The 18,427-nt window shown below is 44.8% G+C and overlaps 1 protein-coding gene across 3 annotated transcripts in view; it reads right to left on the reverse strand.

The window, feature by feature from the left end:
* The window catches only part of ATP10A (ATPase phospholipid transporting 10A (putative)), a 232,974-nt gene that overhangs the window by 47,494 nt on the left and 167,053 nt on the right, over positions 1–18,427 (reverse strand). For all 3 annotated transcript variants that reach the window (XM_023539688.2, XM_023539690.2, XM_003420644.3), the window contains 5 exons: positions 9,486–9,592; positions 8,550–8,681; positions 7,388–7,518; positions 5,386–5,638; positions 990–1,207 (listed from right to left, as the gene is read on the reverse strand). In XM_023539688.2, the coding sequence (XP_023395456.1) occupies positions 990–1,207; positions 5,386–5,638; positions 7,388–7,518; positions 8,550–8,681; positions 9,486–9,592 (841 nt within the window). The remainder of the gene's footprint in view (positions 1–989; positions 1,208–5,385; positions 5,639–7,387; positions 7,519–8,549; positions 8,682–9,485; positions 9,593–18,427) is intronic.

The following is an 18,427-nucleotide window of genomic DNA, read 5'->3' on the forward strand; positions in this document are numbered from 1 at the left end:
ATTTAAAATTTTACATAGTCAAATATTACATATACAAATTGGCAGTTTCCATTTTCCCTATGCCTTTAAAAATTATTTGAAAACACACCTTTTAAAATAGAAGTAACATAATTCATTTGGCCACTCCTTTATCACTGGATATTTAAGTTTCTCTCGTTGTTTTGCTGCCGTGAACAACACACAGATATACTTCTTTGAACATAGATCTTTGACTGAATAACTAAATTCTAGGTCAGAGTTAAAACATTTCTAATACTCCTGAACCACATTGCTAAACTGTTGCCAAGAAAACTTGTCCCAAAAAAGCCTCCATCTTGCCCAGTGTGAGCGCCCTCTCCCGGTGCCCTGTACACACCTGCGGAGCAGCACCCAGCATTCCAGATCGCCTCTTAAATCGCAGCTCTTAAATGGGTTTAGAAGAACATAAAACGAGCTGCCACATAGCGAGTAAAATGGATTCTGTCCATCTGTTGTTAAACCATTTTAGAACCAAAAGGACTCCTTAGAGATCATAACTCCGGAAATATCCACAGTGTCTGGGCCGATGCCAAAGTCAGGAAGAATGGAGTGTTATCGGTTGTGGGCTCACCTAATTAGATACGTTTTTGTTGTTTGGCTCTGCTCTCTCAGCACGCCACCTTGTTCTGTGGTTTCATCCATATATTTGGCAGGACGGGCTTTCTCCCTCTCACTTTTTCTGGGTGGCTCACTGGCAGCCACTGCCCTTAGAAGCCTTGGCCAGTGTTTTGGAAATGGCACAATTGTGGGGAGAAGGTACTGGCCAGAAAATACTGCTGCTGACTAAGCCACAGCCAGTGAGTCAAGCCTCCCCCACCCCTCCGCCCCCAGCCACATCTCCTTTTCATTCTGAAATACAGACCCTCTAATGAAGCCAGGAAACGGCACTGGGAAGGGATGCCATGAGGCCCAGCTCTGGCCCACACACAGGCAAGCTGCCATCCTGCCCGGCCCTAGGCCACACCACTCACCATGGGGCTGCTGAAGGCCGTATGTCTGGACAGCACGCTAGCCCTCTTGGCCTCAGCCCAGCTGCCCATGCGCCGGTGTGACCTGGTGCTCTGGCTCTTGTGTGTAACCCGGATGCTCTGGTGGCTCCCGATGCTCCCTCTCGGGGACAGTGAGGTGCCCCGGGGTGCCACCTCCTCCTCCTCTGAGTCTGCCTCCTGGTACATGGCCAGGCGCCGGGCTGTGGGGAGAGGAGCATGATGCCAGGTGAGGACACAAGGTGAGGCTGCCCAGCGTGGTCACCATATCCCAACCCAATCACCAAGCCTGGTTTCATAAGAGTTGCCACCGTCTGAGGGCCAGGACACTGTCATCTAACTGCACCCTCTCACAGCTCCGTTTCACAAAGAAACGTAAGGAAATTGCTACAGTCACGTGACCTGGGAGTTGGCACCCAGGATGTGGGCACCAGATCTCAGGTCCTATCTGTGAGGCCACTGTGACTACCCACCCTCTCAGATGGGCAAGCAGGTATAGGCAGAGATGGACTCTCACAGACAGTCCCTTCTGTTCACTTAGGGCCTTGGGACACAAAGGTTGGGTAGACAAGCAGCTGAGGGAAGGCAGGGAAGACTGAGGAGGCTCAAGGCTTTGCCTTTTATCCCAGAGATGCTGTGTGTCTCCCCTCCAGCAGCACAGAAATGAGGGCTCCACTGCAGACCGCCCTCACTCTATGAGAGTACCTGGCACAGCACCTGTGCTGGGGAGGAAGGCACCACCTGCACTTGGCCCCGTCTCTCCCATGGATGAAGCACTAAGGAACAGGAAGGAGCCAGGGCTGGAGCCAGGGTCTGACCGACAAGTGAAGCCCCCTGAGAAGCTCTGTGCCTGCATTAGTCTCTGAGGGCTGCTGTAACAGAATGCCGCATGCGGGTAGTTTGTAACGACAAACTCATTCTCTCACAGTCCTCGAGGCCAGAAGCCCAAATTCAGTGCATCTGCAGGGTCATGCCCTCTCTCCGTAGGCTCCAGGGGAAGACCCTTCTTTGTCTCTCCCAGTTCTGGTAGCCCTGGGCCTTCCCTGGCTTGCAATTGCAGCATAGCAGGGCTGTCTTCCCTCTGTGTCTGTGTGTTTTCTCCTCTATTACAAGGACACCATTCAGATGGGATTAGGACTTGCTCTACCCCAATGTGATCCCACATTAACTCAACTGGTAACACCTACAAAGACCCTATTGTCAAATAAGGTCACATGCACCAGGTTAGCACTTCGGCCTCTCTTTTGGGGGGACACAATTGAATCCATAACAGAGGCCTTGGTGGTGCTGCTGAGCACAGTTCCTGTCACCATATTGACTGCACAGTATACCACGTGTACAGATGTGTCGGCACTGCTGGGCCCATTAATGGATGGCTCTGTGAGAGTTTTTCTGGCTTTGCCCAATTAAGACAATTTGTTCATCACAGATGAGTAGCCACAAGACTACTCATGAGGCTCCCTAACTGCCAGCCAGTCTTTCCTAAGAAGCTCTGTGGCAGGCCCAGAGTGGGCAGGAGCGTTGTGTCATGATAAAAACAAAACAAAAAAACCAGTTGCAACCAATTCAATTCCGACTTATAGCGACCCTACAGGACAGAGAAGAACTGCCGCATAGGGTTTCCAAGAAGAGCCTGGTGGATTCAAACTGCCCACCTTTTTGTTAGCAGCCAACTCTTAACCACTGTGCCGCCAGGGTCTCCTGTGTCATGATACAGGGCGTGAAAGGGACAGCTGAGGGCTCAGGATCCAAGGAGTGCCATGATGGGGTCTGTCATGCAAACAGTATTTCTGCAGCCCCAATGGCACTGAGTTGTTTTTTGAGTACTCTGTGCGCTGGGCCTTCCTATTCATCACCTCTCAACATGCATTTCTTTGGAGAGGACAGAAACAAGGCTAAGGAAGGGGAAGTCACCCACCCACACTCACAAAGCCCAGCACTTGCTAAAGCCAGGGTTTGTAACTCAGGAACTTCCAATTCCAGCAGCAGAGACTCCCCTGGAAAGTCCCATCAGAGAGAGGAAAGGGGGTGGGGGAAGGGATAGAGAGAAGAGGGAGGGAGAGGGAAGAAGGGGATGGAGAGGAAAAAGGAGGCAGGTCAAACGGATGGAACATCATATTTTGGGTGGGAAATAAAACATTAACCAAAGTGCACAAGTTCCCATGCCTCTGTTTAATATGATTGCTTTAACTGTATAAGGAGGAAGTTAATGGATGTCATGATAATTCTTGCTTTTACAAAACTCATACAAAGCTCATGTTTCCAACAGGTCCTTCTTGCCAAGTCTTTCTAAATAACAGCTTCTTTTTTATCAATCCCTTCACCTGTCCCCCCATTTTACATTTCTTTCTGTTTTCCTGATGTGGTTTCTTTGGGGTTCTCAGATGCTGCTGCAGGAAGGAGAGTGACCCTGGTTATAGAGTGGGGTACTCCTCTGGAAGTGCTCTGTGGCACAGGGTCCTTATCACAGCACCTCTCCTGGCTCTGGGCACCAGCTCCATTTGCACCAAAGCTTTGAAGCTGAGGGTCCCTGAGATTCAAAGAGGCAGCACAGCCACGGGGGCAGGGGTTGTGGTCGTTGAAGGACTGCTCACCTGCTCATCAAACCCTGTTCCAGGATCTATTAGCTAGTAGTAAACTCTACACACACTCCTGGATAATCAAAAATGAGGCGATTCATTTCTTCTTAGCTCCCACGGACACTGTGTCCAAGGAGAAGAATGAAGCATGAACTACTCAACGCCCTTCCAAGAACTTTCAGCTGATGACAAGAGGACAGATGGGTGAGAACAGAAATGTCTCTTTGCCTCTGGATATGGCAGTGAAGCAATCTGGAGCTTCACAAGTGAGCTCCTTAAGAGGGTCCTGTTTGGTTGCTGCATTTGTTTGGCAGAAAACATGTGTTTATACTGGTTTTCATCACCCCCAGACACTGAAGCCAGCCTGACAAGAGGGCCTCACCTCAGACTCCACAGTCATTTTGACGGCCATATCTATGCTTATAAAAAAAATATACTCCCTTAAAAATCAGTAACCCCTGGGAGACTGTGTGTGCGGGGGAGGTGTGTGTGTGGTGGTGCTGTGTGTGTGGTGGTGTGGCGGTGGTGTGTGTGGTGGTGGTGTGGTGGTGCTGTGTGTGGTGGTGCTGTGTGTGTGGTGGTGTGGCGGTGGTGTGTGTGGTGGTGGTGTGCGTGTGGTGCTGTGTGTGTGGTGGTGCTGTGTGTGGTGGTGTGCTGTGTGTGGTGGTGCTGTGTGTGTGGTGGTGTGTGTGTTTTAGTGTGTGTGGTGTGTGTGGTAGTGTGTGTGGTGTGTGTGGTGATGGTAGTATATGTGTGTGGTAGTATGTGTGTGTGGTGATGTGTGTGGTGGGTGTGGTAGTGTGTGGTGTGTGTGTGGTAGTGTGTGTGGTGTGTGGTAGTGTATGTGTGTGGTAGTATGTGTGTGTGTGGTGATGTGTGTGTGGTGTGTGTGGTGGTGCTGTGTGTGTGGTGGTGTGTGTGTTTTAGTGTGTGTGGTGTGTGTGGTAGTGTGTGTGGTGATGGTAGTATATGTGTGTGGTAGTATGTGTGTGTGGTGATGTGTGTGGTGGGTGTGGTAGTGTGTGGTGTGTGTGTGGTAGTGTGTGTGGTGTGTGGTAGTGTATGTGTGTGGTAGTATGTGTGTGTGTGGTGATGTGTGTGTGGTGTGTGTGGTAGTGTGTGTGGTGTGTGTGTGGTAGTGTGTGCGGTGTGTGGTGATGGTAGTGTATGTGTGTGTGGTAGTGTGTGTGGTGTGTGGTGATGGTAGTGTATGTGTGTGGTGGTATGTGCATGTGTGTGGTGTGTGTGGTTGGTGGTATGTGTGGTGGTGGTGGTGTGTGTGTGGTAGTGTGTGTGGTTGTGTGGTGGTGTGTGTAGTGGTGGTGTGTGTGGTGGTGTGTGTGCTGTGTGTGGTGGTGTATGTGTGGTAGTGTGTGTGGTGTGTGTGTGGTGGTGGTGTGTGTGGTATGTGTGGTAGTGTGTGGTGATGGCAGTGTATGTGTGTGGTGGTATGTGCATGTGTGTGTGGTGGTGTGTGTGTGGTAGTGTGTGGTGTGTGGTGATGGTAGTGTATGTGTGTGGTGGTATGTGCGTGTGTGTGGTGGTGTGTGTGTGTGTGTGGTGATGTGTGTGTGAATGGTGGTGGTAGTATGTGTATGCAATGTGTGTGCTGGGTGTGTGACATGCCTATGGTGTATGTGTGTGTGTTGTATGCATGTGTGTATGATGTGCATGGTATGTGAGTACATGTCTGTGGTATGTGTGATGTGGGGGTGTGTGTGTGTGCATGCAGCTTTGAATACAGCAGCAGCTCTCTTGTCTAGACAGCGTAGAAACACTCTGCCCCCCACTCCCAGACTCACCGTTTGCATCATGAGAATATTCTATTCCAGACACAGTGCATCTTCGGAAAACCATCTTATTCTCAGTTAATGTGCCCGTTTTATCTGAGAAAATATACTGTATCTGCCCTAAGTCTTCTGTGATGTTCAGGGCTCGACACTGCAGCTGCGAGTCTGTCTCTTCGTCATACAGCTCTACATCCTGGTTAATAAAGTACACTTGGCACACTTTGACAATTTCAATGGAAACGTACAAGGAAATTGGAATCAAAACCTAGAAGACAAAGGCACACAGACATGAATTATCATGAGGATGGGGGCTTCAGAACAGTCTAATCTAGTTAAACAACAAATTACTATAACCACAAATAAGTAGGGGCTATACTGTACCTTTCAAAGCTTAAATAGGATGGTTTAGAGTCAATAGTGGGAAATTACTAGAATATTGGCAAAGAGGTTAAGCAAGGACAGCCTACGGTGATGCTGCAGAGCAGAACTCCACTCTCTGTCTGGAAATATGATAGCTTGGAGAGAAGCAAGCGCTTTTGTATTACTAAGTTGTACTTGAGAAAGCTAGGAAAGGAAAGAAAGAAAGGAGAAAAAAAACACAATGTACAGTCAGAGTCCTCATAAGCAAAGTCACCTCACCCCACAGTGGCACTGGGGCCCTGGGCTTTCTCTGTGCTCTCCCCAACAGGGAGCTTCTGCACCCCCTCTGACACACCCCAAAGTTCACGAAGCAGCCTCACACAGAAAGACAGCCTTTCTGATGCTGTCTGTGTGTTGAAGGGCAATTTCTGGGATCTCGTATAATACAGAGCAAAAGGAAGACGGTTTTGAGAAAGTATGCATAGTTATGCCTTGATAATTTGAGTCCACAGAAGTAATGTTTACATTTTCTTTTTTTTTTTTTTTGTAGAGTAATAGTATTGAAGTGATGGGTATGGGCTCAGGATATCATACCCCAACTAACTGGATTCTCCGGTAACTTACAGGTGTTGAGGGAATACCTAGAATGGCATTAACTCAAGGCTAGAATAAAATTTACATATATAATTCTGTTGTTTGAAACACTTAAGATTAGAGGCAGCAGAGCTTCCCTCTTTGCCAACAAGTGGATTTGGACTCAGAGCGACCCTCTAGGAGAGTATAACTGCCCCACAGAGTTTCCAAGGAGCGCCTGGTGGATTTGAACTGACGACCTTTTGGTTAGCAACTGTAGCTTTTAACCACTACGCCATCAGGGTTTAAGCTGGGCAAATGTCCTCTGTTTGATACCCTTTTTGTTCCCAAGAAGGTTGGCGGTGACCCTCACTGCTTCTTCTCATCCCTTCAGGGCTCTGGGTCCCTCTCCACTCCTTAACTGGTCTTTCTGGACACAGAGTCTCAGTTAATGACTAGGCATTGTTGAGCAAGCACATGAATGAACAGTAGTAATAATAATAATATTGTTGTAATAATAACAATAATAATATTATTGTTATAAAGGATGTGATATTCTTAACTGAATCTGGAACAAAAAAGCACATTAACAAGATTAGTGAAACCCGAGTGAAGTCTGGAGCTTGTTCATAGCAATGCACCCACGTTGCTTCCTTAGTCTTGACAACGTCCCTGGCATCTTAAGATGTCAACACCAGGGGAAGCTGGGTGAAGGGCACGTAGGAACTCTCTGTATTATTCTTTGCAACTTTTTTGTAAATCTCAGATTCTTCTTCTTCTCCAAAAAAAAAATGTTTTAAAAAAGTAACTGAATGAACAACAAAAGCAAACAAAAATGGTGATCAAAACTCAGCCCTCAAAGACATACGAATTCTAAGAACAGCAAAGGAGAATTTTAACTTGAAAACCACCCAAGAAATGAACCTACTGATAAATTAGGGGCAAAAATGAAGTGCAACATTTTAGGCAAATATATCTGTGGTCCCCCCAGATGCAGAACTTAGAAGAATTTCTTGGCAGAATATGAGGCCTTTAAGTTCTCTTCAGTAAAGCACATTCTGTGTACATTTAGGACTGTTACCTGCAGAACTATGATCATTGTCAAAAATGAGTAAACTGCAGCTGTGACTGGGGACAGAGAGGTGCCATCAGACTCAGGGACATCAAATAAGGATTTCTTCTCTTGATACCGCAACACCCAAAGTCCGTGTCCTGTAATAACGTTTAAAGAAAAACCTCATTCGTGTAACAGAAAACTAAGAACACTACTCATGTAAATTACAGCAAAACCTTAAGATGACTTACTCAATGTGAGTACATTTGATTTTATTAGCCTGCCTTGCCATGTAAGAAAGCAAAAATACCCCGTACTCTTGGCATCCAATGTCATATTGCAGGAAGGAGGTGAAACTTCGCTCCTTCCTCACAGTGGTTTCCCATTGCTGGAACCAACTTCCACCACTGATGAGAACACATGTGTATGTGGACTAAGCAGGCAGGCGACCGCATCAACCCAGAGAAGGGGCTGTCCCAGCTTGTGTCTCAGAAAACACCAGTCTCAGGAGGTGCTTGTTAAAAAGATGGCCAGGAGGTGCTAACCCTGCCCGCTAGTGTCCTTCCTTGGGGATACACTGAAGGCTGTCTGCTGGACCCCACACCTACTGGATAAGAGAGACTTTCTCATGCCCAGGGTATGTCTTCTTTGGTCAGTGAGCTCTCTAACACCAAGTCACATCCCGCTGGGCAGCACCTTGTGCATGACTGTAGTCAGATGGGTGACGTACTGTGGGTGTTACTGGGGCCTTGCACGCTTGCTTGGCAAGGCTTCACAGCAGCTCTGGGGGTGGCAAGGACACACATGACATAACTGCTCACCCCTTCTTAGGATCCTAATGATTTTTCCTCTTTTCATGGGGTTCTTGTTAGTAGCACTTTGTGCTTCTCCTGCTATTATTCCTAGATCATGGTCAGTTCATTGGTACTTCTTGTACGGAATCATTACTACTGGTGCAATTATGCCACTCGGCCATCCAAGAATTTGGCAATTAGAAAGATGACATTACTCTGCTGAGCCCTTTCTTCTGGGCATCTTGTGCTCGTGCCAACCTCTCTTGGGTCATGTCCATGAGAAATGTCTGACTTCTAGAGTAGTGGATCAGGACAACCATTGCCAATCCAGCAACCCTCTCCTGCAAGGGGGCAAAGCCTGCCTGTGGTCTTTTTCTTCAGCCTGCGGGACTTACCGATAGCCGAGAACAGAGACATGCAAACGAGGATGAGGACACACCAGAGGACGTTGCAGTTCATCTGCCGCTCCAGCTGGCTACGCTTGTACCGGGGCCCATTGTTGTTGAGCAGAGCCTTGGTTTCGTGTCCTGTCCGGAGGGCGAAGAGAGTCGTGAACAAACACCCAACAGTCAAGTGATGAGTTATGCTGACTCCGCAGAAGGAAGCGTGTGCTACCATCAAATGACACTTAACGCGATAAGCTCAGTAGAGAAAGCAGGGTATAAAATTCGCCTTAAATATGTAAACACCATGGAGAAAAGAACGCAAAGGAATATGCTGAAATGTTGAGAGAACACTTCTGGCTGAGGTATTATCACAAGAATTTTATCTTTCATTTCTTTATATTTTCATGATTTACCAAAATTTGTACAATGGGTATATATGCATATATGTATATACCATTGTAGAAATATATATATAAAATATATATATATATAAAAATGTATGTATATATGGAGTCATGGTGGCATAGTGGTTGCTAATCAAAAGGTCTGCAGTTCAAATCCACCAGCCGCTCCTTGGAAACCCTGTGGGGCGGTTCTACTCTGTCCTATAAGGTTGCTGTGAGTTGGAATCCACTTGATGGCAACAGGTTCCGTTCGGTTTAGTTTTTTACAATGGTATATATATGTGCATGTATTTCTATGATGGTATATATGCATATACATTTACATATATACACACACACATTTTTACAGTGAGTGTACGTGTGTGGCATGCATATATATATTTTTTTCTAGGGTGGATATATATATGTGTGTGTATTTTTACAATGGGTGTGCAATCTGAAAGAAAAAGCTACAGAAAAATGTTCAGGAACATAGTGACTAACAAGGCAGGTAAGCACATCACTGGAACAGCGTAGCACCTCACTCCCACCCCATGCCTACCTGCATAGATGACTATGCCAACAACTGCCTCAGTGTTTCTGATGGTGCATCCTCGCAGCAACAGGTTTTCCTTATAAAGTCCAGCCTTCTTCCCATTTTCATGGATGCTGTCAAAGGACAGTAGGCAGGAGTCACCCTGTGTACATGCAGGCCTCACATCTGAATCATACTGCCTGGGCAGGCAGTGGGAACAGGAGACCTGGGGGTGGTGTGGGGATAGGCTGCTCTAGGAGTTGGGGCTTGTCTCAGTGGATGGATCTCTATAAGAGCTGAGAGTAAGCTGCTTGTATTGTTACCAACTGTACAACGAAAAGCATCTGGGAAGCCTGATATTTGTTTCCTTTGTCCTTGGGCTGTGTTTACAATAGGACTGACCACAGCTAGGGAGTTTGGGAAGCTGCCATCTCTATGCATCTACTGCGACTCAAGGAGAACTGTGACTCCCAGCAGAGAACCTCGTGTTGTCACAGAATGCAAGCATTTCTCTAGAAAATAGGGTGGCACTGGTTTCAGCAACATTTTCTACACCTCTTTACCTTATTACGAAGAGTCATAAAGTTGCCAGAAGTATTAACGTATTTAATTTGAGATGTGGTACCTTCTACAAAGAAGTTTTAAGAATTCTGTTTGATTATGACTCAAATTCAGAAGGATTTTCAAGTCTAAGCCACTGGTTTTCAGACTTTGTCCCCTTGCCCCACTGGAGTTGACTCAGTCTTTGCCCACGGTGGCCAGGCAGCCACACTAGAACCTATGGTGAATGAGGTGGGCATGATCCCAGAAGCCTGGCACGCAGCTCACAGGGGAGGCAATCCTGGGTTTTGGGAACGAGAGCAGGGGCTCGGGCAGACCTATACCAGATAGTGCGGCTGTAAGGCCTGCCTTTCAGGAAGCCCCTCCTTCACCCCTCTTTCACACAAGCACCATACACCCCCATGGCTCAAACACCCTCTCTGTGCTCTAAGCAGCTCACCAAGGGCATTTGCAGGTCTTTCTCCACCAATTCCTGCGATTGTTCCCACTGACCCTGCAGCAGAGCTGGTTTGGGGAGATGCAGACAGAGGTGGCCACAGGGTTTTTCTGGAAAAAGCACCTCCTGCTACTCCAGTCCTCATGGCCAAAGTCAATCCAGACCCTGGTCACCCAGCATGAGGAGCAAGTGCCATCTCAAAACCTCAAACGCAAATATATACAAATTTACAGCTGGAATAATGTGTATACATTTGGTGAAGAAGAGAAGATAAATGATAAATGTTCGCTGTGGGAATGCATTTCCTGTAAGCCTGTGATGACCCCCATGGCCAGCACCACGTCACCTGGCACCAGGTCCATGGCCTCTTCAGCAATCCCAACAGAGCCAGGTTTTGCTTTAAAAAGAGGTTGAAGACAACAAAAGACCAGCACATACAAGACATTCCATGAAAAAGCTTTGCTCCACACTGCCTGATGTTGATGGGAGAGAACTTCTGCTGTGTGGGCATCGCAGGGCAGAGCCAGACACAGAAACATGGGATTTCACTGGAAAAGTGGTGATGAATGCATCATCTCAATTAAAGTTCCAGTTATGCTTACTAAAAGCAGAGATAAACCAAACAAAAGCAAGAAAAGCCGGTCACAGTAAGCATTCTTTGACATGACATAGATTTTTAACAATCACAGTGCTTTCAACTGACTCCTTACCACCAGGTGTACCAGCCCATGCAAGGACAATGGCCGTAGAGGCAGGTGGCCGGGACCGAGACAGCGACTCTGGTCCTGAGCAAATGGCTGAGTCCCGGGAGGATGCTGGAGGCCTGCCTTACCACTCGGCTAGGGCCAAGCAGGCACATGGAAGATGACATGCAGACACAGTAGGAGGATGAACCCTTGAGCTGCACTTGGCACGAGAAGGAATGACCTCCTTTAACACTTGGCTTGAGCCACTTGGAGTCTCTGGGTGGTGCAGGTGACACGCTAGGTTATAAGCCAAAAGTTTGGGGGCATCTCAGAAGAAAGGCCTGGTGAGCTACTTCTGAGAAGTAGTTCTACTCTGACATACATGGTGTCGCCATGAGTTGGGTTCAACTGGATGGCACTGGTTTGACTGAGGATGAGCCAGTTCAAGATCATGCATCTTTCCACTCACCCAGCCAGCTACCTTTAAGTCAAAATCTTCCAGAGACAAAGAAAGACAACACCCACTGTGCCCTGCAAATTGCCACCTTCAGGCTCTTTAGAAATGGCAGTGCTTAGCTCCTAGTGCCCTGACCATCTGCCCTTTCTCAGAACACGCTGTGTCTGCGGACCCCATTTTCTATAAGAAATGGGGTGCACTGGAGTGTCCACTGTGTGAGTTCCAGCATGTGGAAACATGCAGTACCAGGGACAGAAACCCCATTCTGAGAGAGGGCTGAGAGGCCACCACTCACAAGGTGTATGGGGAGTGGCAGGGCGGGGGGTGGAGAGACCCAGGCCATTGCAAAACATGATGCAATATTCCTGACAGAAGTCTGAGAGCAAATGCCCAAAATGCATGGCCTCCTGGAACCCCAGAGACTGGGCCCTCTCTGTTCTGTCCCAGTGAGCAGCCTACCATTGACCTGGGTGGCCACCATGACTGCCCTTCTCTCATTTCACGTCCCACCAAACACCAGCCCTGTTTCACCTCCTCACTGGCTGTTTCCTTAGCTAGCTACCTCCTCGCCATCTCTGTGTAGCACTACCTGAGTTCAGGCTTCCAGAGCCGTCTCCTACCTTGAGGCTACTGGCCTTGGGCCCTCATGCTCATTTCCACAAAAGCAATCTCTCCAAAATGCAAACCTAAACCTCACATTCTCAGGGGACACTCTGCACGGCCCTCACTGTCTCTGAATGAGCTGGCATCATGGGCCTGCCCTCCTGGCAGCTCCCCTCAGGTTCTACCCACCATAGGCTCTCTATTCTAGGCACACACAGTACCGTCCAGCCTGTACCAAGTAGCCCATGCTGGCCTCTCTATCTACCAGCCATCTTTTAGACACCACTCAGGTTTTACAGCTTTCAGGAACATCTCTGGGGTAAGCTCCTAGGCCTTCCAGTGGGGAGACTATGAAGTATTTTTTTTGTGTGTCCTTGTCTGCATTTCTAATATATGGGCTCCTTATATCTTATTCCTGAGTCCCTGGGTGGCTGCTTCCCAAAAGGTTGGCAGTTCGAGTTCACCCAGAAGCACCTTGGAAGAAAGACCTGATGATCTACTTTCAAAAATCAGCCATTGAAAACCCTATGGAGCACAGTTCTACTGTGACATACATGGGGTCACTGTGAGTTGGAGTCAACTCCACAGCAACTGTTATAATCTTATTCCATGTTGCATCCCTTACATCTAACTCAATGTCTGGAGGAAGGACACTGGAGGAATGGAGGGAGCAGAGTGAGGATAGGACACTTATTAAGGGATACTGAGCTGGCTCTGCCCTTGACCAAGGGCAACTGTGTCTATCCAGTTGGCCCGTAAACACAACTCTTCAGTAGCCGCTCCTCCCCTCATACCTCTGGGCCTAGTGGTATATCTGGACTGTTCCTCAGCTTATACGATTTTGAGTGAGTGGTCTGTTTCCTAAGGGAACCATGACTGACACAGGTAGGGAGAAAGGAATGTTAGACACTTCCTTCATAGCCAAATCCTAAGCAGAAGTTTCTTTAAAATAATGATTATCCAGATTTTTGTTTATCTGACATAAAAAAATGTGGAAATGACCAAACTGATGTTGGGTTTTCTTGAGATATGTAAATAAAAGGTGCTGAAGTGAAATAAATATATCCGAATTTTAAAGAGTCTAGTGGATGGGATTACAGCTCATCTTACTGCGCATTCCTTGGCAATGAGGAGAGTTTGGACACACCATACACAAAGCTCTATCCAAACAGCTCCTTCCCACACTGGGTGGGGAGAAGTGGGGGCCATGAAAACCCCACCCAGGCCATCTCTGTGGGCTAACAGGTACCTCCGACCCTGTGTGGTCATGTAAGACTGGGCAGCATGCAAAAAGGAAAGCTCAGAATACAGCTTGGTGGAGAACTTGGGTTGAAGTAATGGGAACTGGCTTTCCAATTTGAAATATTTTACATCAAATGATTAACCAGCAAACCTCTTCATTCCTTAGGGAAAAGTGAAAATGTTCAGTTGACTGTGGCTTCAAAGAACACATATATCATGAAGTTGGTCAAACACAGCCATGTAGGGGCAACTGGAGCTGCTGAGACACATGGCTACAGGCCCAGGTTTGAGTCTCCTTGAACAGGGACTCTTCTGGGATCAAATGACCTGGGCAGGGGGCTCTGAGAACAGGAAACTGGGAGCAACTGATGTGGTGGAGAACATTTTACTTTCATGGTTTCTAACTTGAGGATTTCATTAGTGTTTAGCTATGGCAATTTATTTTAAGGAATAGTAAGTGTTGAAAGTGCACTTGAATAATGAAGCTCCTAACACTTGATTCTCTTTTTTCCCCACAGCTTTTTGAAGATGTAGTTCACAGAGGCCAATATGGCAGACTAGTCAGATGCACTAAGCCATCCCGCTGCAACAAATATTCAAAAAACTAAGTAACACAGACACAGACATTAATCCTGGAACCCTGAACCTTAAATGAAGGGATAAGGCATTAGATGGGAAGACACTGAGAAGAAGAAACTGACAGAAAACACTAAAGGAGCAGAGATACAGAATGGAGGTTCCCAGACAAATGTCATGACGCAGCATGGTCATCTTGGAATAAACCCCAAAACTCCACACAAAGGAAGTAGAAGGGCACCTTCACAGTATTCCCAATAGGAGATAGAGGTATGGTACAGGGATATCCAGGGCTTAGCAAGACCACATTTGTTGGCTGCAGCTCAAGGAGGAGCCCAGATTCTCTCAAACAGTAACCACAGGAGCATGCCTGCAACCCCCAACCCTCTGGGGAATAGCAGCAAGAACAACACCATCCCAGCAGCCCCAATTGCTGGGGACAACAGTCCCTGGTTCCAGTTTGTGGTGCACGTATATTAGCCACCTCAACCCCTTCACCCCTAGATGGACCTGCCCTGCTGCACCATAGCTGAGTGATCAGCCCTGAATACCTGGACAAGGTGGTGTGAGAACTATCGTGCCCACAGATGAACAAGCAATAAACCAAGCTCAAAAACAAGGAACACACACACAAAGCAATAGAAGAATTCAGGAAAACAATAAAAGAACAAAATGTCAAAAATAAATAAACAATTAGAAATCATACAAAAACAGCAATTAGAAATGCAAAAGATAAACAACAAAATTTCAGAAATGGACAATGCAATAGAAGGTTTTAGGAGCAAATTTGAAACAATGGAAGACAGAATCAGTGAAATTGAAGACAAATCCACGGATGTCACTTTATTTAAGGAAAAATAGAGAAAAGAATGAGGAAAATGAAGAAACCTAAGAAATATGTGGGATACAATCAAGAGCCAAAATCTGTGTGTGATTGGAGTTCCAGAACAAAGGGAGAAAATGGAAAACATGGATAGGATCATTGAAGATATCCTCACAGAAAAGTTCCCTAATATCATGAAAGATGAAAAACTGACCATTCGAGAAGCTCAATGAACCACATATAGGATTGACCCCAAAAGAAAGTCACCAAGACATATCATAATCACACTTGCCAAAACCAAAGGCGAAGAAAGAATCCTGAGAGCAGGTTGAGAAAAATGAAAAGTCACATACAAAGGAGACATGATAAGACTAGGCTCTGATTACTCAGCAGGCAAGAAGGCAATGAGATGACATACATAAAACCTTAAAAAAAAAAAAATCAACCAAACATAATATACCCTACAAAATTATCACTCAAATATGATAGCAAAATTAGGACATTCCTAGATAAATAGAAATTGAGGGAATTTGTAAAAATCAAACCAAACTTAAAAGAATTATTAAAAGAAGTCCTTCAGTTACAGAACAAATGACATCAGACAACCACCTCAATCTAAGACACAGGTCAGTATCATCCAGATACCAACCTAGGTACTGAACTCTTAAGAATAAAACAAAGCTAAAAGATTTAAAACAGGGAACCAGAGACATCAATCTGTAAATAACGACAACATTACAACAATAAAAGGGGGAATACACGGTGTGGTATAGAACTTTCAAAAGGAGATGAAGTCAAGGCAATATCAAGTCATAAAAGACTGATTCAAACTTAGGAAAGTAAGTGTAAATTTCAAGGTAACCACAAAGAAGGTTAACAAACATACTCATCAAAATAAAGAATAAAAACAGTCTCAGTAAACACAAAATCTTGAATAACAAAATGAAAAGAAATTTCACAGCCAAAAGGAACTCAACACAGGACAGTAAGAGGAACAAAGAAAATGCCAACAGCACTCACAAAAAAAGCACTACAAAATGCAGCAATAAACTCACAACATATTGATAATCACACTGAACGTAAATGGCTTAAATGCACCCATAAAGAGACGGTGACAGAATGGATAAAAAACATGGACCCATCAATAAGCTGTCTACAAGAGACACACTTCAGACACAAAGACATAAATACATTAAAAATCAAAGGACGGAATAAATATATCAAGCAAGCAGCAACCAAAACACAGCAGGAGTGGCAATACTAATCTCAGACAAAATAGACTTCAAGGCAAAATCCACAATAAAAGACAAGGAAGGACATTATATAACGACTAAGGGACAATCCATCATGATAATATGACCATAATAAATATCTACACACACAATGACAGGGCTCCAAAATACATAAAACAAACTAACAGCACTGAAAAGGGAAACTGACAGTCACAATAATAGTAAGAGACTTCAACATACCACTCTCAGTAGAGGACGGAACACCTGGAAAGAAATTCAGCAAAGATACAGAAGATTCAAAGGCCAGAAACAACAATCTTGATCTCACAGACATAAATAGAACACGCCACCCAAAAGTAACAAAGTATACATTCTTTTTCAATGTACATGGAACATTCCCTAGAACAGATCACATCTTAGGTCACAAAGCAGCCCTCAACGAAATCCAAAATGCTGAGATAATACAAAACATCTTGTCCGATCACAGCGCCATAAAAATAGAAATTAGGAAGAGCAAGGGAAAAAAAAAAAGTCAAAAACATGGAAACCGAGTAACACCTTGCTTAAAAACCTCTGGGTTATAGAAGAAATCAAAGATGTAATAAAAAAAAATTCTAGAATTAAATGAGAATGAAAACACATCTTACCAAAACCTTTGAGACACAACAACAGCAGTGCTCAGAGGTCAATTTACAGCAATAGACGCACACATCAAAAAAGAAGGGACAAAATCAAAACATTAGCTACACAACTCGAACACATAGAGAAAAGCAAAAGAAGCCCACAGCCACCAGAAGAAAGGAAATAATAAAGATCAGAGCAGAAGTAATGAAATACAGAATAGAAAAACAATAGAAAGAATCAACAAATCCAAAAGTAGTTTTTTTGAAAGGATCAACAAAGTCAACAAAACTTTGGCTAACCTGAGGGGGGGAAAAAAAAAGAAGATGCAAATAACCCAAATAAGAAATGAAATGGGGGACATTACAGAAGACCCAATTGAAATAAAAAGGATCATAACAGACTACTATGAAAAACTATACTCCAACAAATTTGAAAACCTAGAGGAAATGGACCAATTTCTAGAAACACACTACCTACCTAAATTAACACAAACTGACGTAGAAAATTTGAACAGATCCATGGCAAGGGAAGAGATTGCAAAAAACCAAAAGCCCAAACCAAACCCAGTGCCGTCGAGTTGATTCCGACTCATAGCAACCCTACAGGACAGAGTAGAACTGCCCCATAGAGTTTCCAAGGAGCACCTGGTGGATTCAAACTGCCGACACTTTGGTTAGCAGCCTAGGAGGTAATTAAAAAATTCCCAAACAAAAAAAGTCCTGGTAGAGATAGCTTCACTGGGATATTCTACCAAACATTTAGAGAAGAGCTCATACTAGTACTACTCAACTTATTTCAGAACATAGAAAAGGGATACTTCCGAATTCATTCTATGAAGGCAGCATAACCTTGATACCAAAACCAGACAGAGATACCACAAAAAAAGAAAATTACAATATCTCTCATGAATATAGATGCAAAAATTCTCAACAAAATTCTAGCTAACAGCATTCAGCATCATATATACATAGATGAGATATAGATATAGATATAAATATATATATACCATGACCAAGTGGAATTCATACCAAGTATGCAAGGATGGTTCATCACTAGAAAATCAATCAATGTAATTCACCACATAAATAAAAGAATCGAGTGATCATCTCAATTGATGGAGAAAAGACATTTGATAAAGTTCAACACCCATTCCTAGTAAAACCTCTCAATAAAATAGGAAGAGAAGGGAAATTTCTCAACATAATAAAGGGCATCTATACAAAGCCAAACAGCCAACATCATTCTCAATGGAGTGAGGCTGAAAACATTGCCCCTGAGAAAGAGAACAGGAACAAGACAAGGATGCCCTTTATCACCACTCCTATTTACATTATGCTGGAAGTCCTAGCTAGAGCAATAAGGCAAGAAAAAGAAATAAAGGGCTTCCAAATTGGTAAAGAAGTAGTAATATTATCCCTATTTGTGAATAATATGATATTATACATAAACCAAAAATAAAACCAAACCTGATGCCATCAGATTAGAACTGACCCATAGGGTTTCCAAGGAGCAGCTGGTGGATTCAAACTGCCAACCTTTTGGTTAGCAGATGAGTTCTTAACCACAGTGTCACCAGGTCCCCATACTACACATAGAGAACCTTAATGTCTCTACAAGAAAACTACTGGAACTAATAGAAAGATTCAGTAGAGTAGTAGGTTACATGGTAACCATGCAAAAATCAGCTGGACTCCTATACATGAATAAAGAGAACTAGGAAAAAAAATCA

The sequence above is a fragment of the Loxodonta africana genome, chromosome 13, assembly GCF_030014295.1.
Source record: "Loxodonta africana isolate mLoxAfr1 chromosome 13, mLoxAfr1.hap2, whole genome shotgun sequence".
NCBI lineage: Eukaryota > Metazoa > Chordata > Mammalia > Proboscidea > Elephantidae > Loxodonta > Loxodonta africana.